We start from the raw sequence: 26,967 nt of genomic DNA, 5'->3' as shown, positions 1-26,967 counted from the left end.
ACGCCACAGCATCTCAATAGGATTCAGGTCAGGACTTTGACTAGGCCACTCCAAAGTTTTCATTTTTTTTTTTTTTTCAGCCATTCAGAGGTGGATTTGCTGGTGTGTTTTGGATCACTGTCCTGCTGCAGAACCCAAGTTCGCTTCAGCTTGAGGTCACAAACAGTTGGCCGGACATTGTCCTTCAGGATTTTTTGGTAGACAACAGAATTCATGGTTCCATTTATCACAGCAAGTCGTCCAGGTCCAGAAGCAGCAAAACAGCCCCAGACCATCACACTAACACCATATTTTACTGTTGGTATGATGTTCTTTTTCTGAAATGCTGTGTTACTTTTACACCAGATGTAATGGGACACACACCTTCCAAAAAGTTCAACTTTTGTCTCGTCAGTCCACAGAGTATTTTCCCAAAAGTCTTGGGGATCATCAAAATGTTTTTTGGCAAAACTGAGATGAGCCTTTATGCTCTTTTTGCTCAGCAGCGGTTTTCGTCTTGGAACTCTGCCATGCAGGCCATTTTTGCTCAGTCTCTTTCTTATGGTGGAGTCATGAACACTGACCTTAACTGAGGCAAGAGAGGCCTGCAGTTCTTTAGAGGTTGTTGTGAGGTCTTTTGTGACCTCTTGGATGAGTCGTCGCTGTGCTCTTGGGGTAATTTTGGTCAGCCAGCCACTCCTGGGAAGGTTCACCACCGTTCCATGTTTTTGCCATTTGTGGATAATGGCTCTCACTGTGGTTTGCTGGAGTCCCAAAGCTTTAGAAATGGCTTTATAACCTTTTCCAGACTGACAGATCTCTTATTTAGATTAATTTCTCATTTGTTCCTGAATTTCTTTGATTCTCAATGTGATGTGTAGCGTTGGAGGATCTTTTGGTCTACTTCACTTTCTTAGGGAGGTCCTATTTAAGTGATTTGTTGATTGCGAATGGGGGGGGGGGGGGGTGGCACACAGGGACATGTGGGTTTGGAATTTGGATTTTGTTTTCCCCTCATAAAAAACCCTTCATTTAAAAACTGCATGTTGTGTTTACTTGTGTTATCTTTGATTTATATTTAAAATTGTTTGATGATCAGAAACATTACAGTGTGAATGTTTAGTCAGGAAGGCGGCCGACACACTTTTTCACACCACTGTATATTTTATGCACTATCATCTTCATCTGATTTTGAATTATTTTTTATTTAATTATAAGTTACCCTGGACCACAAAACCAAGTAGCATGAGTAGCACGGGTATATTTGTAGCAATAGCCAAAAATACATTGTATGGGTCAAAATTATCGATTTTTTTAAATGCCAAAAATCATTAGGAAGTAAAGATCAATTTCTGACCCTAAATATATCAAAACTTAATTTTTGGTTAGTAATATGCATTGCTAAGAAATTCATTTGAACAACTTTAAAGGTGATTTTCTCAGTATTAAGATTTTTTTCCCCCCTCAGATTCCAGATTCTCAAATATTTGTATCTCAGCCAAATATTATCATATCCTAACAAACCATACATCAATGAAAGGATTATTTATTACCTTTCAGATTATGTATAAATCTCAATTTAAAAAATGTACCCTTATGACTGGTTTTGTGGTCCTGGGTCACATATTTGAATTATTGAGATTAAAATGAATTTGATATAAGTTTTATTTGCTAGACTGATGTCAAATGCATGTTGATTGTTGGCTGTCAGACACAGCCAATCAGTGCTCTGTGCTGCCCTCTGCTGCCAGATTATATGTCGCACAGTGGTGAATTTACAAATTAAAGTTGCAGATTTTTTTTTTTTTACTAAGAGTTCCTCACAAAAGAATGACATTGTTAAAGAAATCTCTAATTCATGCATATTCATATTCAAAACACAAAGATCTATAAACTACCTAATAATGCAAGGCTGCCTAACAAGGCCCAAGGCAAAATTATAAATGTGGGATGAGCCCCATAGCATTCTCAATTGTGACCTAACGTCATGAAAAAATCAATAAACACAAGAAACATTACATTTTTGTATAGTATAAAACCTGTAGCAAAACTATACCATATTTTGTATAAAAATGGGAAGAGCGAATGACTAATAGAGCAAGAGGGAGAGAGAGACAGGCGGAGGGATGATGAGGGGAGGGAAGAGAAAGGGAGGGGAAAAGTAAAAGCCAAAGGATTCAGAAAATCACAAGGAGCAGCAGAGGATTGGAAATTTGTAAGTATTATAAAAACGAATTCTTTTGAGAATATTACATCATTACACTCATCAAATAACACATCATCTAGTCAATGCTTTTAGCACACACATAGTGAAACAGAAGACAATGCGGGCTGTGAACAATCTTAACGAGATAACTGTTAAAAATGTGCATTCCTCTTGAAACAACATGCAGCGGTATAAGAAATACACACTTTATATGAAAAAGAATGCAGACTGTGAGGCTACGCTGTGTGTGTTGATGCATATGTGCACTGTACAGTTGAGTTGTCAGGTTATGAATATGAAATGGATCCCTCAGGCAAAACTACGGTCTGAGGATATGCATATGTGTTTATGACGAATGACGGGAATTTATGCATCTGTGTATGTAAGCATATGTGTGTGAGGTTGTGGAGTCCACAGAGAGGGGTGGGAATGCACATTCTTTAGTGTGAGCTCATGTCTTGGACACCGACAAATACGGGCTTAGAGGAAAAGACTTGGGGAGAGAGAAGGAAACAGACAAAGCTGGACGGATGGAACAGCTGTAACTGATATCTTTAATGAGCGATTGAGAACAGAGAACTCATGTTCTGTGACATCAATAAATGAGAATCTGCATGAGTCACAGGCAAATGGAAATCTAAATAGGTTTCATCCATCTGCAGTTCTGTTTTCTCATCCCGTTTCTTTTTTAGAATTCATTTGTTCTGTCCAAGTCTTTCGAGGATGGCTATAAATGGATGCTTTTTGGAAGTACTGACTTCCAAAGTCTTAACAACAAGGCCTGTTAAGGAGGAAATCTGCTCTGCCGGTAAACAGATACACTGTGACCGGTCTGATAACTGACAGGTTTCTCAAAACCAAATTGCATTTGGTTTGAATGGACAAATGACTCTAGTCAGTTTCAAATAAAATTCTGTTGGCTTTCTCTCAATTAAAAATATTAAGCAGCACAACTGGTTTTAGCACTGATAATAATAAGAAAGGTTCTTGAGCCGCAAATCATATTAGAATGATTTCTGAAGGATCATGACTGGAGTAAGGATGCTGAAAATCCTTTGCATTACAGAAATAAACTCCATTTGAACATACATATTAATATAAAAAAACAATGATTTTAAATTGTAATAATATTTCACAATTCATTGTGGATAAAAAAAGTTTTCACTGCATTTTTAATACTATTTTTGAAAATGCTGATCATAGACTTTTGAATAGTAGTGTATTGATTTGATACTTTTTCTCACAATACCCTTTATTATGCAGTGGAAAGCGGCTTCCATTTCATCCATTATAATTTTGAATACACTGAAAGTTATTTTAGGCATGCTCATAACCTTTCTTGCTCTTTCCAGGCCCTGAGCTGTGATCGGACCCCGTGAAGACCCAGAAAGATGGGCAGCTATCCAGTCTCTGTGCTGTTGTGCTGTTGTTTCTTTGGTAATTCTATCCAAACATCACAACAGAAGCCAATTAGTTTAATTAATATGAATGAATGATTCTTTTTGAATGCCCAGCCAACAAAACTTTTCTGTTTTTTTTTTTTTTTCCTCTCACAGTACTTGTTACTGTCCGGGCACAACAACCTGGTAATATACTGTTTTGTTCACTAATTCAACTGTGTTGTTAAATGATTGTGTGAAAAACTTGTGTGTGTGTTTGCAAGACCAGGCCCAGTTGTCATATGTGGAAGTCACAATAATTATATCTCACTATAACTATATAGGAGTCAAAAGTCCTATACATTATATCATATGGATATTTCCATGAATGTCAGGGACAAGTTGTGATGTGTGTGTTTGTCTGTTTTAATTTTTTAAATAACGTAATTAATTAATAATTTTAGGATGTTACCGTTTTCATATATGCTGTTAGTTTTTACCAAAAGGTTATAAAATCTGTTGTAAAATAGTGATTCTCAACCAGTGATGGATATACACCAGTCAAAAGTTTTTGAACAGTAAGATTTTTTATGTTTTTTAAAGAAGTCTCTTCTGCTCATCAAGCCTGCAATTATTTCATCTAAAGTGCAGCAAACACAGAAACATTTTGATTTTTTTTTTACTATTTAATATAACTGTTTTCTATTTGAATATATTTTAAAATGTAATTTATTTCTGTGATCAAATCAATTTTTAGCATTATTACTCCAGTCTTCAGTGTCACATGATCCTTCAGAAATCATTCTGATATACTGATTTGCTGTTCAAGAAACATTTTTGATTAATATTATTAATAATTAAAACAGTTGAGTACATTTTTTCAGGATTCTGAAATAAAAAGCTTTTGTAGCATTATACACTATACCATTCAAAAGCTTGGAGTCAGTATCATTTTTTAAAAGAAAGTACAGAAATTAATACTTTTATTTAGAAAGGATGCTTAAAAGTGATGATAAAGTAATTTATAATGTTACAAAAGATTTCTATTTCAGATAAATGCTGTTCTTCTCAACTTTCTATTCATTATTCAGAAACCTGAAAAAAATCTACTCAGCTGTTTTTAACATAATAATAATAATAATAATAATAAATGTTTTTGAGCAGCAAATCAGAATATTAGAATGATTTCTGAATTATCATGGGACTGAAGTAATGATGCTAAAAATTCAGCTTTGAAATCACAGGAATAAATTTCATTTTAAATATATTCAAATAGAAAAAGACAATTATTGTAAATAATTAAAATATTTCAAAATGTTACTGTTTTTTGCTGTACTTTGGATCAATAAAGGTAAAGTGCTTGGTGAGCAGAAGAGACTTCTTTAAAAAAACATTAAAAATCTTACTGTCCAAAAACTTTTGACTAGTAGTGTATTTGTGTGATTTCTAGACAAGGACAAGTCATAGAAATGAATAAAATATTAAAAAAAAAAAACGCGGAAAAGTTTATAACGAATATACATTTCTAGTTATGTCAAGTTATAAATATTTAATCAAGTAGGAATTGCTATTTGTAAGTCTAAAGTAATTTTACAAGTCCTGTAAATGACTAGAAGATAAACAACTGACCTTGAAAAGTCATGTTAATTCAAATTTGGTAATAAAAAAGTGTTAACATGAACATTCAGTTTTTGAAAATTCTGGAATTGTGGAGTTTATTTCGTCACCTTAGAAATATAAGGTTCTGACAATTTTGTCAAAATTGAGTTATTCACATATTCTTATTCCGTGACTTATTATTTGATGTTTCTTTTGTAAGCTGTGTACATTATGGGACTTTTTTTTAGAAAATAAAAATGGCTCTATCTACAGAAGTCTATGGAATGCAAAAACTTTAAAGCTCAATATCTCGAAAGTGCTCAGAATGCAGATAGAACCTTATAATTCTAAGGTGACGATTTTTTTAATTATTATTTAGAATTATTTTGTTTATCATTTTAATCAAATATTGTTATAAGTATATATTTTAATTAAATCGTTTCCAAAAATTAAGAAAGAAAGCAAGCAAGCAAGAAAGAAAAATGAATCAGAAATATCTCTGGGGGCCTTCAAATATTGTCCAGAAAGGAAAGGTTGAGAACCCTTGCAGAGAACACCTCTCATGTCCATACATAACATATTTCATTACCTATTCTGATTACAAATAGTATTTAGTATTTTAACTTATCTCCTATATGCCCAGCATATGAACTGTATCTTTTTGCCACAACGGCAGAAATGTTCAATAGCTTTATGTAGCCAAGACTTTAACTTATGTTTCTATATACAGACACTGACCTTAAATAATAAACCTACCCTGAAAAATATTCACTGGAGCAAAAAGCGTGACAACTAGCCCCGGTCTCCTGTACGTTTAAAGTTTGCGGTGTTTATCTTTTTTTTCCAGAAACATATGACAGTGATGCCACAGTTTTGCCACCACCAGGTAAGTTTGTATATACAGTACATGTGAGTACACCATTTATGTCAACAGAAAGACAGTCTAGTCTCTGTCCCGCAGAGTGCAGAGAGGAAACATACCCCTGCACCAGGATGTACTCTGTTCATCGACCGATAAAGAGATGCATCCAATCACTCTGTCTCTACAGGTGGCTAACACACTGACAAACACACCCATCATCATTTCAAGCTGCTTGCTCTTTCTTGTTGACATTCTCCTTTTGCTAAACATAAACAGAGAGATTCGTATTTGATATGATGCATGTAAAATAAATGCCATGTTTCCTGCAGTCTTCCAAGAGTCTATGTGATCAACAAAGAAATCTGTGTGAGAACCGTGTGCCAGCAAGATGAGATCCTGATGGGTGAGACACTCAATATTTCAGTTTTCAAACTACAGAACATGTGACAGTGTAGGTGGAACCATATGCTTTTTGAATGGGCTGTTTTGTTGTATATAAATTTTGTTACCTTGTATTATTTTTCCACCTGAACTCCACTTATAATGGTAGGTCAGATTTCAGTCGGATTAAAGGATTAGCTCACTTCCAGAATAAAAAAAATTCCTGATCATTTACTCACCCCAATGTCATCCAAGATGTTCATGTCTTTCCTTCTTCAGTTGAAAAAAGGGGCATTTCTCCATATAGTGGACTTCAATGAGGACCAACGGGTTGAAGGTCCAAATTGCAGCTTTGAAGGGCTTTACACAATCACAGCCAAGAAATAAGGGTCTTGTCTAGCGAAAGTACATACTTTTTAAAAAACGCACAACTTGCACTTGCTCTGCGTCCACTTTATGCATTACATACACTGTAAAAAGTTTTCACCAGATTCAACTTAAAAACCTAAGTTTAGCAGCTGCCTTAAGTTTTTAAGTTAAACCAGCTTAAAAGTACAAGTCATTTTAACTTATTACAATAAAAATGAGTTGATATAACTTGTAAGTTTAAATGACTTAAGTTAATTTAACTTAAAATCTTAAGGCAGCTGCTAAACTTACGTTTTTAAGTTGAAACTGGTGAAAACTTTTTACAGTGTAGTCACGTTGGAAAGGTCACAGCACCAACCCAGTGTTTACAAAGCAAATGTGCAAAAAATATTAGAATGCAAAAAATATCAGAATATTAGAATGATTTGTAAAGGATCATGTGACTGAAGTAATGATGCTAAAAATTCAGCTTTAAAATCACAGGAATACATTTCATTTTAAAATATATTCAAATAGAAAAAGACAATTATTGTAAATAATTTAAATATTTCAAAATGTTACTGTTTTTTGCAGTACTTTGGATCAATAAAGGTAAAGTGCTTGGTGAGCAAGTGAGTACTCTATCTCTCTTTTTTCTTACATTTACAAAAAAAAGTAAACCAACAATGTTGGACGAGTTGGAGGAGAAAATGAGATGGAATTTTTCGCCTTACCCTTCCTTTTTGAACTGGAGCACACAGACAAAGAACTAATCGTGCGTGACCTTTCCACTTATTACATAATGCATGAAGTCATGGACGCTCACCACAGAGCTAGTGCAAGCATTTCTGAATAAAAAGTATATGAATTTTTATATTATTTTAGAAAATGACCGATTGTTTTGCTAGATAAGACCCTTATTCCTTTGAAGAGCCCTTTGAAGCTGCGCTGAAACTGCAATTTGGACCTTCAACCCATTGAAGTCCACTATATGGAGAAAAATCCCAGAATGTTTTCCTCAAAAACCTTCATTTCTTACCGACTGAAGGAAGAAAGACATGAACAATTCAATGCTTTTCTTACTTAGATTTTTTGTCTTGTTTCCAGCCAAAATATCTTAAAATTCTTAAATCAAGAAGGATTTTCTAGATGAATAAAAATGATTGTCTTGTTTTTAGTAAAAACAAGCCAAAATTAAGCGAGTTTTTGCTTAAAACAAGCAAAATAATCTGCCAGTGGGGTAAGAAAAATAATCTAGTTGTCTGCTTGAAATAAGATTTTTTTCTTACCCCACTGGCAGATTATTTTGCTTGTTTTAAGCAAAAACTCACTTAATTTTGACTTGTTTTTACTAACTTGTTTTCATCAAAGAAACCTGAAAAAAATATACTGTATGCTGTTTTTAACATAATAATAATAATAATAATACATGTTTTTGAGCAGCAAATCAGAATATTAGAATGATTTGTAAAGGATCATGTGACTGAAGTAATGATGCTAAAAATTCAGCTTTAAAATCACAGGAATACATTTCATTTTAAAATGTATTCAAATAGAAAAAGACAATAATTGTAAATAATTTAAATATTTCAAAATGTTACTGTTTTTTGCTGTACTTTGGATCAATAAAGGTAAAGTGCTTGGTGAGCAGAAGAGACTTCTTTAAAAAAAAACATAAAAAAATCTTACTGTCCAAAAACTTTTGACTAGTAGTGTATTTGTGTGATTTCTAGACAAGGACAAGTCATAGAAATGAATAAAATATTTGAAAAAAAAAAACACGGAAAAGTTTATAATGAATATAAATTTGTAGTTATGTCAAGTTATAAATATTTAATCAAGTAGGAATTGCTATTTGTAAGTCTAAAGTAATTTTACAAGTCCTGTAAATGACTAGAAGATGAATAACTGACCAGAATATTTATTTAAATTCAAATTTGGTAATAAAAAAACAAGAACATTCAGATTCAGTTTTTGAAAATTCTGGAATTGTGGAGTTTATTTATTTTAATTATTTTGAATTATTTTGTTTAATCATTTTAATCAAATATTGTTATAAGTATATATTTTAATTAAATAGTTTCTAAAAATTAAGAAAAAAAGAAAGAAAGCAAGCAAGAAAGAAAAATGAATCAGAAATATCTTTGGGGGCCTTCAAATATTGTCCAGAAAGGAAAGGATAACAAGACAATAAGTTTTACTTGTCTAGAAAATACTTCCTGATTCAAGAATTTTTAGATATTTTGGCTGGAAACAAGAAATTTAAGTAAGAAAAGCATTTTTTGCAGTGTTGGATAACACAGGATTGAGCAAATTATCAGGAAACTTTTATTCTGGAAGTGAGCTAATCCTTTAAGCTAATGAGTACTCTATCTCTCTCTTTTTTTTTTTCTTTTTTTTTTAGCTGAACTCTGTAGAGAGAAATCAGGTTGGCCAAAACGCCAAAAGAGGACAACTACGAGACTCTGCCGCCGTGAAAAGCGAAAAACCTGGGCGAACAGGGCCTAAACTCAGATGGATGACAAAGGCAGAATGAAAAAGTAGAGAGTTTTGGCTTCAACAAATACAACTATAAATGTCGAATCTAAAAATGTCAACTTGTTACATTCCTAAAACAAACCGAAGCTGTGGTCCAGTGACCTTCAGAAACATTACTGTTCATAATAATTTTACATCACTTCTTATCATTTAATGCTTGTGCTTGGAACTGAAATAAGCTTGGTTAATGGGCTCAGTGTTTTTTTTAAGTTTGTATTTTAATAAAATCACAAAGGGCATGACAATACACAGCACTGGTGTGTATAGCCCACTGTATAACCACTATTTGCTTCATATTCTTCTATTATACTGTATCTGTCCACACCAACCACTGTAAGTAAAAGACAAAATGCACAATAGCAAATAAAAATGTTTATATTTTCACTCTCAGAGATCAGTCTGATTGGTCTTATTGTGTGCTTATGAATAATTTGCTTTCGACTATTGTGTTTTATGTAAATATTTATGCATCTTTAACAGAACAAATAGGCCTATTTACATAGTACATGAAATGTACATGAACGTTTACACAGAACTAACAGTAGGGGGCGACAGACATAATAAAAAGATATTAGTTAGGCAACTTGCTATGAACACAAGAGACCTGTCCGGAAAACACAACAGATGTGATACAAGTGGGGACAAGGTGTCCTCTTGAGTAATTCATTGTTTTGATAAGTGGAGATAAATAATAGAAATGACGCAATAAGTTGATTTAGGGCTTGTGTCTGGTGCCTGAGGTTGTTTACTGATTTCATTGTGGTCACGAATAGCATTTCTGAGACAATATGTCAATATGTTTACTGATATGTGAGCAGATGGAAGACAGAAATAACTTTGTTAATAACGTTTTTCTTTTTTTCCTTCTTCTTCCCGGGCTTGAAAACAATGACTATCACTAGACATGTTTAAAAATGTGATTTGTACCTTTCTACACTGATTGTGTCTGAGAAGCTTCTCACGTTTGCCATCCACACGCGTTTGACAAACGCTTTCACCAACCTGAGAGAGAAAGTTTGACAGAGAAAAGAGAAACAGACACATTTTGACTTAATGGTCTTAGAACGGTAAGACTTCAGACAACTGTACAAATCATTCCTGAAGTGATGAGCTGAATGACCTTTTAAGTCAAACGACTCTAAAAAACAGATAGCCTGAGAGACAGTGGGACATAATGAGAGAACGAACAGAGAAGGAGGGGGCGGGGGTTGAATAAAATATAGTATCTTCTTCTATCATAGAAGTTCTATGTGAAGAACTTTACATCTTTTCACTCACCACTGTCAACCCAGAGCACGATGCAATTGAGGCACACATGGTCTCCGGTCTCCACGACAACATAGTGTAGATGCGAAACAGATCCCCCTACTGGACACAAGTGGAACCGGACACATATCTGTCAAGGAACATTTTGGTTGCTGAAGTCAAACCAAACAAGTGAACTTGCTTAAGGAAAATACAGTGTTTTAAAGTTGCACCTTAAATATCAAATTAAATACGAATAGGAAAGATATGTGGGGTAAGTTGTTATGTTTGTACTTTTTCCTGGTTAGTTTATCTTCTAATAGAGTGTTTTCAGGACACGTTATAAATAGACCACTTTGGCGGCACAGAACGTAAACAATGCCACTGAACCAAAGGGAACTCCCAAATTTTCCTGATTATTGCTGCTGAAAATGGTCAATTATTGTCATGTTTTGAGCTGTACTAATCGGTCGGACTTGGAAAAAACATTTGAAGTACTATAGACTGCCAAAAGTTATAACAAATCAAGGAGAAGAGTGCAAAAACTATCTGAGGACACAAAAGACGTTTGTGGTCGGCCAAACTGAACCAGGTTTTCAAGGGCAAGAATGTTAACAACTTTCATGCTTGTTCCGTTCCGTTCAAGTAGATTAAACACGAGGCTAATATCTTAATTAAAACTGCTTGTGTGTATCTTAACCACATATTAACCCTAGTTTTTTTAAACTATTGCACCCTTTCCTGCTTACTAAGTCCTTCTCTCTATGATTTAGCAGCTTTCAAACATTTTCCCCATAGTTTAGACATCATAAATTATCAGAACAACGTATGCAGTACATTAACCATGCAATCAATGCTGTTGTTTACATCTGAGTATCTCCAATATGGACACTGATCCGGGTAACTGTTCAAACCGATGTACGTTCAAACCCTCTATATTTACTAGAATTACCATTAGACATAGGCCTAGGTATTAAAAGTGTTTAATTCAGACTTATTTTTTTAAGGCAACATAGTGCAACTACAAGATAATATGCTTATGGGCTAATATACTAAGAATTATATCAAAAAACAAAACACTTTACCTATGCAAGCAGATAGAAAGTAATGTTACAAGAAAACAGCATATGCTCACTGTCCACTTACTGTCCGGAAACAAGAAATGTTAATAAACTGAAGAAAGAGTGGGCAGATTTGCATAAACATTTTGCACTTCCTGAATCCCCCACGCAGAACATAAAAGCCTCAACAATACACTCGATGTATACGCTGAGTAAACAACTGCTGTATGTTTTTACCCACTTTTACTGACTTTACCCAATTTGGTCAAAATAGGATGTTAGGATGGGTCTTCACTCATCAACCTCCTGGCCAAGGGCCTCTTGGTGGGTGTAACCCTGTTACAATGACTGAATAGTACCATGTTAATACAGTTTATGAGACTTACATAGCAAATACTTGTACATTACAGTTTATTTTGCTTCATTTTGAAACATTTATGAAAGCAATCTCTTTTGCTCAGTAAGTCTGCATTATATATAAATACAGTAATGTTTTAAAATGTAATTTATTCCGGTGATGGCAAAGCTGAATTTTCAGTCATTTTCTGTCATAACTCTTCAGTTCTGTGATTACTCTTCAGTCTTCAGTGACACGATCCTTTAGAAATCATTATAATACGGTTGTTCGGTGTTCAAAAAACTTTTAATCAGTGTTGCAAACAGGTGTGCTTCTTACTTTTTGTGCTTTTTGTGGAGAATAGCATTTATTTATTTAAATAGAAATCCTTTATAGCATTATAAATGTATGTACTGTGCCTTTTGCTAAATCAAAATAGTAATTTCTCTCAACACATATGAATTTCTTTCTTACTGATCACAAAATTTTAAAAACTATAGTGTGTACACTACCAGTCAAAAGTTTTTGAACAGTAAGATTTTTAATGACAATTTATTTTTTAGCAGCAAATCAGAATATTAGAATGATTTCTGTAGGATCGTGTGACTACAGTAATGCTAAACATTTTAAAATATATTCAAACAGAAAACAGTTATTTTACAAAGTAAAAATATTTCAAGTTTTTGCTCTACTTTGGATCAAATAAATGCAGGCTTGGTGAGCAAAAGAGACTTCAAAAAGCATTAAAAATCTTACTGTTCAAAAACTTTTGACTGGTAGTGTATATATTCCTATAGGACAGTTAAAACTATGAATCATACTGGTTTAACACAGACAGAATAACACATATTCACTTAATATTCATGTCAAATCACAGCTTTTATTTTGGCATCCAACATAATTACATTAATGCTACATACAATACAGTACATGATAAGTATTAAGTCAGATTCAAGTAAAAAGAATTCAAGTCTCAGGGCATACAGCACCATTTCTCTTCATCCCATTCAGTTCATATCTCAGTGTTTATTGATTTGTGAATCTCATATTTGTGATCATAGCCCAAGGAGAGCAAACCCATCCCTCAGATCCTCAGTCTCGCAGGGCTACAGTGAAAAAGAAGGTAAGTGATTTAGCTCGGACAAATATGGTTTGACCTTTGACCTCATACAAATGCTTACATTTATATAGCATACGGATTACTAGCACAAATGCTACTTAATCGTGTCATCTAATATTAGTCCTATAGTTGAGTTAGTATTCAATATATTCTTGTAAATAAATTGAGGTAAATTTGTAACCTGAAGGATCCGATTGAGTTTTCGAACGAGTCGGACAGAGTTTTGGTGAAGGCCATCCCAGGCTTTAAAACTCCTCTGTCTCCGTGCAACAAATGTTTGCCAGCAGTAGAAATAGTCTAGAAAATACAGAATCTAATAAATGACAAGTCACAAATATTAACCACGCCCCTATTTCCTCCTTATTTACCTTTATAAGTCATCACAGAGATCTGCACTCCCGCCCTCTTCAGGTGTCGCAGTCCTTCTCTTTCCACGCTGTCCTCTTCATCACAAAAGTAAAGGCGTGACACAAAGATTCTCAGACGGAGATTGGGCGTCTGCGACAGGAAGTGGGCAAGCTGTTGAGCGCATTTAGAGCAGGGCGACCAGGAGCAGAACCAGGTCACTGCGTAACACATTCTCGCACCGTCCACACTGGAACCCCACAGCCCCGGACACAACGCGCCCAAGTGACGCAGGAAGAGCAGCTTCAGACAAAACAGGAGAAAAAGTTACAGATGGAGAAACAATGAGTAAGAGGAAACTATTTATTTTTGGCTTTTTAATAATACCATTGTGTTTTGATCTTTTCACATTATTAGTTAATCTTTCCCTCACCTCTACATGACAGCCAGAGCGATTGCGCAGGTGTCCGAAGTCAAAAGAGAGGGAGTTAGGGCCGGTGCGTCTCTTCACCACAAAACAAAGGTACGTCTCGTGTCTCCCTCTGGCCCAGCGCACATTCTTATAATGGAAGATAAATTTCCTCTGGGTCATGAGCACACTATATTAAAATATGGCACAGTGTTATTCATTTTTTTAATGACAACCTCTGTATTTTAATATTGTGCATATAAAATAGTTTCTTTCAAATAAAACAAATGCAACTTTGAAATCAGTTAAACCATATTTAATTCAAAATGTGATTTAATTTAAATATTTCACTTCTCAATCTTAATCTCAATGTTTGAATAATTCAGAAACACATCATTTTGTAATGACCGCATTGTTTAGCGCGACTACGATGCCTGCAGCTGTCAGTGGTTGGTTGAGTTAAGACTTGAGTTAAGTTCTTAACCATGTGCATTTAAATATAGATTCAGAGCAACGTGCATCAAATCAATCCCACAATCACTCACAGACTAATAACTATCGGTTTCAGTCTACACCTTCTGAAACTGGAGAAAATCTATAAACAGGTCAATGCACTTGCACATCTTGAACTGAATGACATCAAAGCATTGATTTATTTTTTAATTAATAAAGCTCTAATAAATATCATTATCAATTCTAATGATATACAGTTGATTTTGCCTACACGGACTAAAAAAAAAACCCCTTGTCTCTCACTATCACTTGTTTTGTTTTCACTTACCTGTCCAGCTTGCTGATCATTCCGAAAGTCGAAACTTGCCAACTCATTTAGTCAAGCGAAAGTCAGTGAGAGTTTAAAAATGGGTTGAGGAAGAGGGAGGTATAGAAAACCTATGACATGCTCATATAGCTGTAAGAAAGAGGGTCCCTGATTGGGTGAAAACGGTTTTCAAACCTGTTTGGGAGGGCTGAGGTGCATTTAAACAGCGACACAGCTGAATAACCTGTGCATGTGATATTTAAAGAGATATGTAAAAGAGCTGGTCTGTGTAGCAGAGGCAATGATAATCAAACAGACTTTACAGATTATGAATTGGACGGCATAATGGATAAATGGATGCATGCATTTATCAGATTTTTAAGCTGTGTATTACTTTTCCAAGTTTACACAATAGCACTTGACCTTGTCCTAACCGCATATTACTCTCTTGAGCGTTTGACGTGTTTTCTAACCTTTTTGCTCCAGAATGTGCGTCAGAAATTGCTGCCAACAGCATAACCAAAGCCAGTTGGAAATTTCCAGATCTCTTGCACCCAGTCAGGGAAGCCTCTGCTTCATTTTTCCCACACACTTCCAAAAAAACAACCCAAACACTCCCATATACCTTCTCTCTCTTGCTCAGATTTTCTCCATCCGCACCCTTTCCACTTGTTTAGTTTTTCCCACAGGGAATAAAAATGGGGGGGAAAGCTTGTTTTACTACAGGAGGTCACCACAACCCCTGGAGACACCTTCCCAGAGGGGTTTTTCCAAAAAGCCACTTAACCCTCACAAAAGCATGCAGACCAACGCACAGGTAGCGAGAAGGACCGGCGAATCGGCCCGGTTTAGAATCGACAGCACGCTTGTTAATTTGCTGCCATCTGCAGCTGTCTATGGCTCTTTCCTGGTGACTTTAAAGTTGGCATCCTGTGTGTTTGTCTGTCTCCAGTCACTCGACTTCACCCTCTCATGCACTCTGCGGCCAGGGAAATCACCGCTCCCCAATGAGCTCCCTCTCAAGTCTATGTGTGTGTATGTCTGAATTCGAACATCTGGAAGAGATCTGTCTGCTCCCATGATTTACCTTCCGACCACAAGTCTTTCTGAGGTCTTACCACAATGCGCTATGTGTGTATAACATGGGAAAACAGAGAAAAGAATATATTGTAGGTCCCGATAAAGCTGATTCTCATGATTTTTTACTGCTAATGATTTGTTTTGATGTGCGTTATCAAAAAACAAGACTTTTGGTTATTAGGACATGAATAGGTTAATATAATGTAAATTATGTCTCTTACTGAAATGTTGTGTATAGAAAACCTACGAAAGATTTACGTTATTTAAAAAATAAATATTTTGGAATATGGGGGCGCTATTATTTTGATTACGTAGAGCAGTTGAGCTACACTATTTTGACCGCAGCACAACTCGGAAAATAATATACTGATTCGATTACCATCTTACAGATGCCGAGGGATATAAGCGTAGGCTTAAACCAAATGCTCTACCATCGATTTTCCCCGCAAAGAGTTTAGATACACCTGGATATTGAGTGAAATCCACGCTGAAAAACTCCTTAAGTGGCTGCGGCGTCAGAACAAGTGTCGGCATGTCGACATCGTTTGTAAGCTCTTTTAGTAGTTGTGCTCTACTAAAAGCCTCAAAGGCATCAGAACTAATATGGAGAGTACAAAGACGCGGGTCTTTAGGAAGTTTTATTCGTCCACAGGCATCTTCCTATTCTTTTCGCTAAGACAGCAGTGAAGACTTATATCGCTTCTCTTGTTGCCCTTTGACTGAAAATTTCAACAAACAGCTACACAATGTGGCATCATTTCAGTATTTTATTTTCCAAGTTGTGTATTCAGAGTTGTGTTGCGGCAAAAATAGCAACAGAAAGTGCAACCGTTCTACGTAATCAAATAAATTCCCTTTAAGACAAATATAAATCTTATGATAGGCTATACATGCGTGATACTAATCATTATAAATGGCCAATTCGCCAAAATATTACAAATCTGTCATCATTTACTCACCCTTATGTTTGTCACTGAAATCTTGTCGTGTCATGTGTAGTGTGCCTAAGTTTTTGTCTTAACTAGCCGCGATGGCGACAAGTTTCTAGAAACGTTTTCTATTTCTGCAATGTCGCGGCTGGAACAACAACATACAAACTATGACACTGATAATCTCAGGTTTTGATTATGTGCTTTATTCAATGTTAAAAGTCTCTGAAAAAGTGTCATATTGCGTGACGTTTGTCCTAACTACACGCACCGCAATATGCGATAAAAGGTATCTTTTTCATGTTAATCTAAAGTCTCTAAAATGGAACGAAGGTTCCAAAAGGTTCTTTAAAGGTTTCATGGAACCATAGATCTCAGTAAAGAATCTCTATTTTTAGGAATGTATTGAGTTTAGTTGTACAGACCAAATACAGGTCTTCATAATATCTCCTTTTATCATAAGGGTGAGTAAATGGTGACAGAACTTTTAACATTTGATTCTCACAGGTGACCCAAAACACACTTTCCAGTGTTCCTTGCTTCGGGTGGGCAATGAAGACCACCATATTGTGTCAAGGGGCACAACAATTGAATCGAATCATGGCCGGAAACGCCAAGTCATATTTTCCGAAATGCACCCACCTACACACACACACACACACACACACACACACACACACACAGAAGCCCATCGTGCAGACAAAATCAACCACAACTCCAAACACACTTACTTTCCAGAGTCATGAACTCACATCTGTTTCCTGGCGACAATAATAGTTACACATCGGTTAGGGGCATATAGTAGCAGGTGTTCAATTGCCTGAGCAGCTCTGTACATTATAACAAAAGCTCCTCCACAACAAACCCGCCACTATGACTTGCAAAAGCTACCAAAAGGAAAGATGAAGTAATTGTGCTCATTAGTTGACTAACACAGTTGCAGCCCATGAAAACTTGGTGGCTGGTACAAAAACAGGTTTTTGCATTAGAGTCTTGCGTGTGAATGACAAAGACACTGTCTGAAGAAAAAAATAAAATAAGGTCACGGGTTCTTGAAGTAGTGGATTCATTTATATATCTAAATGTGAGTATGCTGAAGAGGTCTGAGGTAAAAAAGTTTTCAAATCATTGTGAAACTTCATTTAAACTTAGAAATGCATAATACTGCTTACTTAGTAATATCTAAACCAGCTAAATGAGTACAACAGGCCTACATATTTGACATGTTTATTACCTTAAGCTGTTTAGTTAGATCAGTAATCTCTTGTGCTTTAATACACTGTAAAAATGACTTGAATTTATTGGTAAAAGACTGTAAAATGCTACAGTAAAAACCTGGTAAGTTCTCCTACTATATACGGTGAAAAACTGCATTGGACACTGTTTTTTTATGGTAGTATACCATTTTCGGAAGTGAAAAAGAACGTAAAATTTACAGCGAATAATGGTAAATTGACATTCCCAGAACTCCCTTGCGTTACATCTTAAATTGTTTTTTTGTTGAAATACTGTTTCTTATTATTTTTTTCTTATCAGTTTTGTACATTATGGTTGTATGTTAAATCTAATGTTGTTAAATGAATGTTTATTGCATTATTTAATGTTATGTGAGTTACCATGATGGTGTTTAGCGTTTGTGTGAAGGACACTGTGCACCTTCCATATATGTTAGTATTTTTGGGCTTTGGTTCATCATGAGACTTTCTCATCTCCACCTGCTTTTGGTGGTTATCAGTGTATTACAAAGGTACAAAACATTAGGTATATTAACATTATATCTGTTAACGAAACGGTATTTAAATGTAAATTTAAGTTAAAACCCAAAACGTTGCTACCATATATATATTTTTTTTTTTACAGTAAACTCACGGCAACCACAGCTTTTTATCGATTAATTTAATTTTACAGATTTTTTTTTACAGTGTAGGTAAAAGTCCCAGATTGTAGATATGTCCCTGTGAAAAAGCATATTTAAAAAAAACCTGAACTTTGAAAAAAAAAAAAATGAAAAAAGTAGTGCTGTCAAAGATTAATTGCGATTAATTGCATCCAAAATAAAAGTTTTTACATTTTTACGGGGAAAAAAGTTTACATATTATACAGTACGCGCGTATACTGTGTATATTTATTATGTGTATATATAAATACACACAGTATTTATTTTGAAAATATTTACATGTATTTCCATGGATATATTTATATTCATATTGAATAATTGATATTATATGAATATTTTTCATTTACAAACATTTTTCTTAAATATTTACATGCATGTGTGTGTATTTATATATACACAATAAACATACACAGTACACACATGTTATGTAAACAAAAACATTTATTTTGGATGTGATTAATTGCGATTAATCGTGAATAATCGCGATTAATCATTATATAGGACTAGAAAAAAGGTCATTTAAATATAAAGAGAGTACACGTTTATGAGCTTTAATGCACTTTTAAAATATCAAATCAAAAAATTTACTTAAAAGTACACTTTAAATTATTGTTTTAATAACTTTGTCATTCTTTAAGTAAGTGCACTTATTTGGATATACTGACTAACATACTAAAGTCATTTTAACTGTAGTGTATTTGATATTACATTTAAAGTGAATTCATTTTAAACATACTATATTGCAATTTCAGTAAATAATTGTGAAATTACATATAAAAATGTACTTAAAAAAGTGAGTTGAATTAATCGCATCCAAAATAAGTTTGCTCACATACAGTACGTATACTGTGTATATTTATTATGTATATATAAATATACACATATATATTTTGAAAATATTTCCATGTATATATTTATATTCATATAATTGATATTATATAAATATTTTTTCTTAAATATATACATGCATGTGTGTGTATTTATATATACACACACATAATAAATATACACAGTACACATATTATGTAAACAAAAACTTTTATTTTGGATGTGATTAATTGCAATTAATCATGAATAATCGCGATTAATCGTTATATAGGACTAGAAAAAAGGTCATTTAAGTTTAAACTTTAATGCACTTTTAAAACATCGAATCAAAAGTTTGACTTAAAAGTACATTTTAAATTATTGTTTTAATAATTGTGTCATTCTTTAAATAAGTGCACTTATTTAAATGTACTGACTAACATACTATAGTACATGTAAAGTACTTGATTGTCATTTTAATGTAGTCTAGTTAATATTACACTTAAAGTTAATACATTTTAAACATACTACATTGCAATTTCAATAAATAATTGTGAAATTACATATAAAAATGTACTTAAAGGGAGAGTTCACCCAAAAGTTAAAATTCTGTCATCAATTTTGTACTCAGCCTTCACTTTATTTTACTTTTTAAAAGATATTCTGAAGAATGTTGGTAACCAAACAGTTGATGGAAGCCATTGACTTCCTTAGTATTTTTTTTTCTGTGATACCTTCAATATTCTTCAAAATATCTTCTTTTGTGTTGAACAGACGAAACTCATACAAGTTTAAAACAAATGGAGGGTGAGTAAATAATGACAGGATTGCATTTAATATAATTTTAAACCACAGTAGTCAACATTTTAAGTTCAAAGTTGTCCTAAGACAACAACAGGTTTTGGTTTTAGGACAACTTTGATGAAAGGTATACTGTATAATGCATTTCCAGTATGTCGCAATAAATATGCATTTAAGTGTCTAAAAACATTGCATGCAGTTTGCACTTTAGTATATGATTTTTTTAACGTAAATATTCTTAAAGCAAGAGTGTGGTTTCTAAACAATAGTTAGATGTTTTGGGTAAGTTAGCAGCGAAAGCTTTAAACGTGACAGCGCAGCTTTCTGTTGCAGGTGAGCATCAACCCAACCACACAGTGAACTGTATAAACATCCGGTGGTGAATGACAGGCTTAGGTGCTGTTGGGTAGTAGTGTGAGTGGTTAAGGTATAGCTGGTGTTTGAGCTAACCACACAGAATCAGCAGAAGTATCAAATACACTCAGCGTCACCTAATTGTATCCACCCACACACACACATTTAGAGTACTGTGCGGGAATTAACTGTACTTGCAATGTCTTTTGCAGCAAATGCAAAGCAAACAGGCTGGATACAAGAAATTGAACTTTGAAATGAGTTTGTATTGTGTCGTTCTTAGGTTTGCTTCTGGTAAAATCTATCAGAGCATTTCAGTGCAGCAAAACCACAGATATATTGGTAGAGAAAGATCGGTGAAGCAGAAAAGAGATAACCATGCTTGGTAGAAACACATTAAAAGGTCCACATTGAGGAGACATACATTCTTTACATTCATTCACATTCATGGCATTAGAAGCTTTGAGGACAAAACTTTTATTTATACATTAACAAAGCTTATTCATCAGGAGTCAAAGGAAACATACATGTTTTCACAAAGAAACTCAAGTTCACTCATAAATACATAATAAATAAGGTGAATAAATAAGGTAAACATATGTAAATCACTATCTTTGTCCATTTTTCTTAAAAAACAAAACAAAATCCATGCTATAAACAATAAGTCAGATGACTGATTGTCCTTTCAAGCTAAACTAACAGCTTCATGGCTCAGGTTTTGAAACCCAAAGAGGATTTCTGTAATGTTTAAAAAACATTAAACAATTATGCAACAACAGCAATGATTTCTATAAGATAATACATATAGTGGCAAAGCCAGAGAGGTTTGTAGTGGTGTCAGTGATTCACTGGGACAATGTGAAAATGAACTAATCCATTTATAAATCTGAAATCTGAGCTTTTATAAAAGGAATATTCCAAGTTCAAGATGACTTAAGCTCAATCAACAGCACGTAATGTTGATTACCAAAAAAACTAAAACAACGGACAAGTTGTAATATATTTACATTTGGCATTCACTGTAAAAAGTTTACACCAGATTCAACTTAAAAACCTAAGTTCAGCATCTGCCTTAAGTTAAGTTAAATCAGCTTAAAACTACAAGTCATTTTAATTTATTACAATAAAAATGAGTTGATATAACTTGTGAGTTTAAATGACTTAAGTTGATTTAACTTACAATCTTAAGGCAGCTGTTAAGTTTTTAAGTTGAAACTGGTGAAAACTTTTTACAGTGTACATGATACTATTTTATAAATGCATGTTATTGATCTAATCGTGAGATAATCCTGTTCACAAAGAACTAACATTTTTTCGTTTTCAATCTGTTAAGGTCCTTGCACACTGAGTCTGAAATTTTCACATTTAAAAAAAAAAAAAAAAAGTACAACCTCACGTTGTCAATCACGTTTACGCACTACATCCAAAACTTTCGTCCATCACAAATAAAATCAATGGCGTTCATTTTTCAGTGTTTTCTTTTTGCATATGAAAATTTTGTACTCTAAATTTTGTACTTTTTGCATATGAAAAACTAAAATCTGGGTTACATTAAGGTACTTACAATAGAGCAATGGTAAAATACTCAGTAAGCTGTGAAATGCTTACCGTTTCAATAATAAAGCCACAAGACGTAAACAATGTGCATGTTAACATGATTTTAGTTTGAAATTGCTTACTAAGTTACACTTAATTTTACAAATTCATGGCCAAGACAATATAACTCCATAAACCATAAGACTATAAAATTATTATTTAACCAGCTTTACAGCTCAAATCATGCACAAGTTTTAAAGGGAACCCAAGACTTTTATGGCTTAATATATAATAAATGATGTCTCTTACTGAAATATACGTAGTAGAAAACCCATGGAAGATTTACGTTATTTAAAAAATCCACGTTGTTTTATACAAATTTTGGACTATGGGGGGTGCTATTATTTCGATGACATGAAATAGTTGCACTTAGAGAGTTGGCGCTACCTGTTACTATTTTTATTAGGGATGCACAATATTATCAGACTGATATCGGAATCAGCCGATAATGGTTTTAAATGTAAATATCGGTATCGGCCCAATAAGAAAAATTATGCCGAAATGTCTTGCCGATAAGAGAAGTAATTCACATGTGCAAGCGATTAGATCAGGCAGCAGTGTGGCTCATTCTTGAAGCAATGTTTTCCTTGAATGATGATTAGATTCACTGTTGGCCTACTTCAAAAAAAAATGTAAGTAAAATACACAAATAACATTTAGACTGTTTCTGATTAAATAAAGCAGTAATTCATGCCATAAAATCATGAGTGTGTTTTGATTTTTTAAGGTCAGATGCTATAGCTTACATGAATTAAAAAAAAAAAAAAAATTACACTTATAAATTCAATAATTGTATTCATTAATGTGTAATACGTTACATTTTTGAACGAATTATGAAATTATGAAGATTTACAACTCTTTTGCTCTAGACCATCTACAAATGTTAAATCTTAAAAAAAAAAAAACGTTAAGGTTACCACTGCATTTTTCTAAAGAAAAAAAAATGTAGTGATTGATATAATTTATTTATATTTATTTTCAAAGCTTCAAAGTACTGTCATTATAAAATAACTTCATTATTGTTTTTTTAATTCTAACCAATAAGTTTTTGTTAAAAACTAACCAAAATTAAAAATAATTTGCTTATAATTTCTGCAAAGGAGAGACTTGGTCTTGTTTCCAAACAAAATAAATATATCCATATCGGTATTGGCTATTGGCCAAAATAAGTGGATTTTTTTATCGCATCACAACTGTGAATACACAACTCGGAAAATAAAATACTGATGCAATGCCACATTGTGCAGCTTTTGGTTGTAATTTTCAGTCATAAGGCAACAAGAAAAGCGATGTAAGTCTTCACTGCTTCCCTAGCGATAAGAAGAGGAGAAAAGAATGAATGCCTGTGTACAAATAAAACGTCCTAAAGACCTGCGTCTTTGTTCTCTCCACTTTAGTCCTGATGCCTTTGAGGATTTTAGTACACCAGAGAAGCTGAAAGAGCCTACAAATGGCAGAGACAATAAATGCTAGATGACAGGATATAAACATGTCAACGCTTGTCGTGATGCCAAGGCCACTGAAGGAGTTTCTAAAGCGTTTAGACTCCTTGTGAAGAAAAATCGATGGTACGGCATTTGGTTTAAGTCAATCGTCACTTGTAAGCTCTTTCAGTAGCTGTGGTATCAGTATATTGTTTTCAGAGTTGCGCTGCAGTAAAAATAGCAACAGTTAGTGCCAGTAGCTCACAGAGTGCAACCATTTCAAGTGATTGAAATAATGGCACCCCCATAGTCCAAAATATGTATAAAACAATGTGGATTTTTTGAATAACAAAAATCTTTCATGGGATTTCAACTACATATTTCAGTAAGATACATAATTTATCTTATATTAAGCCATGCAAGTCATAATGCCCAGGGTTCCCTTTAACTTAATAAATTGCTTTTATTAAATTATTAGCTTCACATTTTTCAAAATTTTCAAAAATTATTTCATGTGGTCACTATTACCATTACACCACAGGTTTATTAAGCTTAATTATTATTATTGAACCCAGAATATTCCTTTATTTATTGTACCTTTTCAAGCAAATAAAGCCTTTCATTCTTGTTTCAGTGTGGCTTATAGATCCTTCACAAACACTTTAGTTAAAGGGAAACCTAACCAACCCTTCTCTGGCTCTTCATAGTCATCCTCCTCCTCCTCCTCTCCTATAGTCCCTGCAGTTTCGCCCTGCAGACGATAACCCAGTCTCCTGAAGAAAGCTTCTCCCACTTTAGATGGAAATGGCACATGGGCATAGACCCGATGTATGCCACTCTGCTTTGTTCTGGACTCCAGTCCCTGCACCATCAGTCTGCCCAGTCCCTCTCTGCGGTACCAACTCTGAACCACCAGCCTGCAGATCCTACAAACACCGTCCCGACTCCAGCCGTCTCTAGCCACGCATCCCATAATCTCCCCATCAGAGTCCGCCACCCAAACCTCACCAGCAACCTTCGACCTTTCCTTAAGCTCATCCTCATCCACTTGTTCTTTCTCATTCGTCTTGTCCTTCTCCTTTTCTTTGGGTTTTTTACGCCGTCTGGTTTTCTCCAGTTTGGCTCTGCCAGTGTGAGGATTGGGTAGATCTGGCTCGGTCTCTGCATGGTAACAGCTGCCCACATAGTCCCAGTACGGCCTGCTGGAGCCCAAGATTCCCACCGACCGCGGTATGGTGAGTTTAAGGCAGATGATGAAGATGAAGACTGGAACGACCAAGGCCAGGATAAAAGAGTGCAACACACAGCGAAGGATAGAGGAGAGGATGGCCAGAATGAGGAGAGCAAGTGGACGAGTCAGAAGGTAAAGGATCAAGCGGTTTTCTGTTCCTTCACATCCTTCCTGTGAAACAAAGAAACAATGAAAGGAGGCCATGAAGAGAAAAAAAAACCTTAACAAACTTCAATGTTGGAGCATATATTGTACCTCACTGACCTCACCATTGTGCATCTCCTACTTATTTCTATCTGCCAAATTCTTTGATATTGCTACATAAAATTATCTCCTTGTATGGTATTTCTGAGGTGATACTGTCCTGAAATGTGTGCACATATGGGCCTTTCTACAGAATTGGTACAAACTGCTACCCCTCAACCAAAAAATACATTTAAAAAGCATTTAAGTATTAAAATCTTAGATGTTTACAAAGATCCTTTCATTATCTATTGAAACCCAGAATAACGTTTAAAATATAAGTAAGCTTAATTTATATAAAATCATCATTAAGTGGGTACTTTAAATTGGAATGTGGATGTCCCAAACCCTAACCCCTAAATTTCAACTTATGAAAATGATAAAGTAATATTTTTGGAATTTTATTCCATTGTTGTTTAAAAAAATAAAAAAATAAAATCTGGAATATTTATGTAAAAAAACCGTCCCGCATTTTCATGTCACTACCGAAACAGTGTATGTTTTAGTCAATTGGCCTACATTTATGATCAGGAAATATTTATGTCTCTCATAGCTACATGGTGGTACCTATCTACTGTAGGCCCTATCATTTTGAGGTAAATGTGTTCAAAAGTATGTGCTTACTTTTTTAGAATGTCACTACCGAACACCATTTTTCTATAATTAAATACACTTTTTTGAAAGTTATTCCATAACGTTTAGTTTTTATATGTGTACAACTGTTCAGAACTGCGCTAGCTAACCATGTGCTGATTAGCATCTTTGAGCTAGGTTCAAAAGTATCTAAAATTGTCACTACCGAAACAGTCACGACCGAAACATTTGGTGAAGTTTCGGTAAGTCACTACTGAAAACGTGCAATCACAATGTTTTGTGAATGTTTATTGAATTATCAACTAAGATGATATAATAATGTTTGGTTCAATGTATATTCAAACTTCCTTAACTTTTTGCCTTTTACAAAGAAAAATTTGATTCAAACTACAACAAATCTCATGAATCAAACTTGAAATATTGTAAAAATTGTATTTGTTATTGATTTATCTCTAAAAACGTATTAATAAAATTGAAAAAATATATATTTACAAGGAAGATGCAACGAAAATCTTAATATATCAATATAACCCTTCTTATTAAATTATAAATTACTGTGTTTAGGCAGTGACAAATTTAAGGAGAGGACAAATTTTCCAAAACTTTCTGAAAATACAATATGAGAATTAACTGCACAGTACTAGAAATGCGTACCTTGGATATTATACAATTGGCAATTTTTACAAGACGTTTCCAACTTTGAACCAATTCTGTAGAATGGCCCATGTATATTTACATTGCACATAGGCCATGAGAGGGATATGATGTTGAATCGCACCTTGATAAGAGCCTTTACCGCTTCAATGTCCTTCTCCTGCATCCTGCGCAGAACTACATCACCAAGGTCCAATCTAACCATTTTACCTGAGAGAGACATTATCCAAACAAAAAAAAACAAAACAAAAAAAACATAAAAAATACAAATTAATCAGTTAAAACTGTAAATTTAGATTTTTATTTTTAACTGCAGAGAAATTCTCTGAGGAGCACATGCAAATAAGGACAAGTTTAACGTGATTGACTTGTGGTTTATGTACGATTGCCTCTTGAGCATATTATATTGCATTGCATCTCAAATATTTGTGAAAAACAAATTATAGCTTGTCTGCGTCTTTCCGACTGAGCAGCTGTTCAAGTAGTCTTGTAACAGGTTTATTGTAGCATGCTGTACCGTTAGCTTGGTCCGTCACCACGCTTTTTTAATCCCTTATATGGTAAACACCGCCTTCTTTAAAGCTCAATGTATGGCTGTAATATATAGAGCATGCGTGACCTACTTACCCAATATTCAGAGACGCCGTGAGCGCTTTAAACGCAAGGCGATGCAAAAATACCCTCCACTGTAGTCGATGTTACTTGCAGTGTTGAGGGACTTAAGGATTCAGCGCTTCCCGCATGGAATGTAAATTCAACCAATCCTCATCCGGGAATACGACCCTGCG

The 26,967-nt window shown here is 34.3% G+C and overlaps 3 protein-coding genes across 3 annotated transcripts; 1 reads left to right on the top strand and 2 right to left on the bottom strand.

Annotated features, from left to right (window-relative positions):
- Window positions 1-2,122: 2,122 nt before the first annotated feature.
- Window positions 2,123-9,682, top strand: mfap5 (microfibril associated protein 5). Its single transcript, XM_073847511.1, has 7 exons — window positions 2,123-2,194; window positions 3,538-3,622; window positions 3,742-3,771; window positions 6,011-6,049; window positions 6,125-6,212; window positions 6,355-6,428; window positions 9,159-9,682. The coding sequence occupies exons 2-7, from the start codon at window positions 3,577-3,579 to the stop codon at window positions 9,260-9,262; spliced, it is 381 nt and encodes a 126-aa protein (XP_073703612.1). The 5' UTR covers window positions 2,123-2,194; window positions 3,538-3,576; the 3' UTR covers window positions 9,263-9,682.
- Window positions 9,683-12,990: 3,308 nt separating this feature from the next.
- aicda (activation-induced cytidine deaminase) lies at window positions 12,991-14,610 on the bottom strand. The gene is made up of 5 exons (XM_073847016.1): window positions 14,591-14,610; window positions 13,834-13,999; window positions 13,424-13,703; window positions 13,237-13,352; window positions 12,991-13,041 (listed from the first exon to the last, which is right to left on the bottom strand). Exons 1-5 carry the CDS (start codon window positions 14,608-14,610, stop codon window positions 12,991-12,993), a joined length of 633 nt encoding a protein of 210 aa, XP_073703117.1.
- Window positions 14,611-20,682: 6,072 nt separating this feature from the next.
- Window positions 20,683-26,938, bottom strand: nat14 (N-acetyltransferase 14 (GCN5-related, putative)). Its single transcript, XM_073847015.1, has 3 exons — window positions 26,807-26,938; window positions 26,304-26,389; window positions 20,683-24,859 (listed from the first exon to the last, which is right to left on the bottom strand). The coding sequence occupies exons 2-3, from the start codon at window positions 26,382-26,384 to the stop codon at window positions 24,098-24,100; spliced, it is 843 nt and encodes a 280-aa protein (XP_073703116.1). The 5' UTR covers window positions 26,385-26,389; window positions 26,807-26,938; the 3' UTR covers window positions 20,683-24,097.
- Window positions 26,939-26,967: the final 29 nt, after the last annotated feature.

The sequence above is a fragment of the Garra rufa genome, chromosome 9 (assembly GCF_049309525.1).
Source record: "Garra rufa chromosome 9, GarRuf1.0, whole genome shotgun sequence".
NCBI lineage: Eukaryota > Metazoa > Chordata > Actinopteri > Cypriniformes > Cyprinidae > Garra > Garra rufa.
This window is presented reverse-complemented; position numbering and strand designations above follow the sequence as displayed.

What these genes read in the sequence shown, in the direction of transcription:
- mfap5 (XM_073847511.1), top strand. Translation starts at nt 3,577, where the DNA reads ATGGGCAGCTATCCAGTCTCTGTGCTGTTGTGCTGTTGTTTCTTTG. An exon ending in GTTGTGCTGTTGTTTCTTTG is followed by an intron (nt 3,623 to 3,741) that starts GTAATTCTATCC and finishes TTCCTCTCACAG; the next exon opens with TACTTGTTACTGTCCGGGCA. An exon ending in CACAGTTTTGCCACCACCAG is followed by an intron (nt 6,050 to 6,124) that starts GTAAGTTTGTAT and finishes TCTGTCCCGCAG; the next exon opens with AGTGCAGAGAGGAAACATAC.
- aicda (XM_073847016.1), bottom strand. Translation starts at nt 14,610, where the DNA reads ATGATCAGCAAGCTGGACAG. An exon ending in ATGATCAGCAAGCTGGACAG is followed by an intron (nt 14,000 to 14,590) that starts GTAAGTGAAAAC and finishes ATTTTAATATAG; the next exon opens with TGTGCTCATGACCCAGAGGA. An exon ending in AACTCAATCGGATCCTTCAG is followed by an intron (nt 13,042 to 13,236) that starts GTTACAAATTTA and finishes TTTTCACTGTAG; the next exon opens with CCCTGCGAGACTGAGGATCT.
- nat14 (XM_073847015.1), bottom strand. Translation starts at nt 26,384, where the DNA reads ATGGTTAGATTGGACCTTGGTGATGTAGTTCTGCGCAGGATGCAGGAG. An exon ending in CGGTAAAGGCTCTTATCAAG is followed by an intron (nt 24,860 to 26,303) that starts GTGCGATTCAAC and finishes TTTGTTTCACAG; the next exon opens with GAAGGATGTGAAGGAACAGA.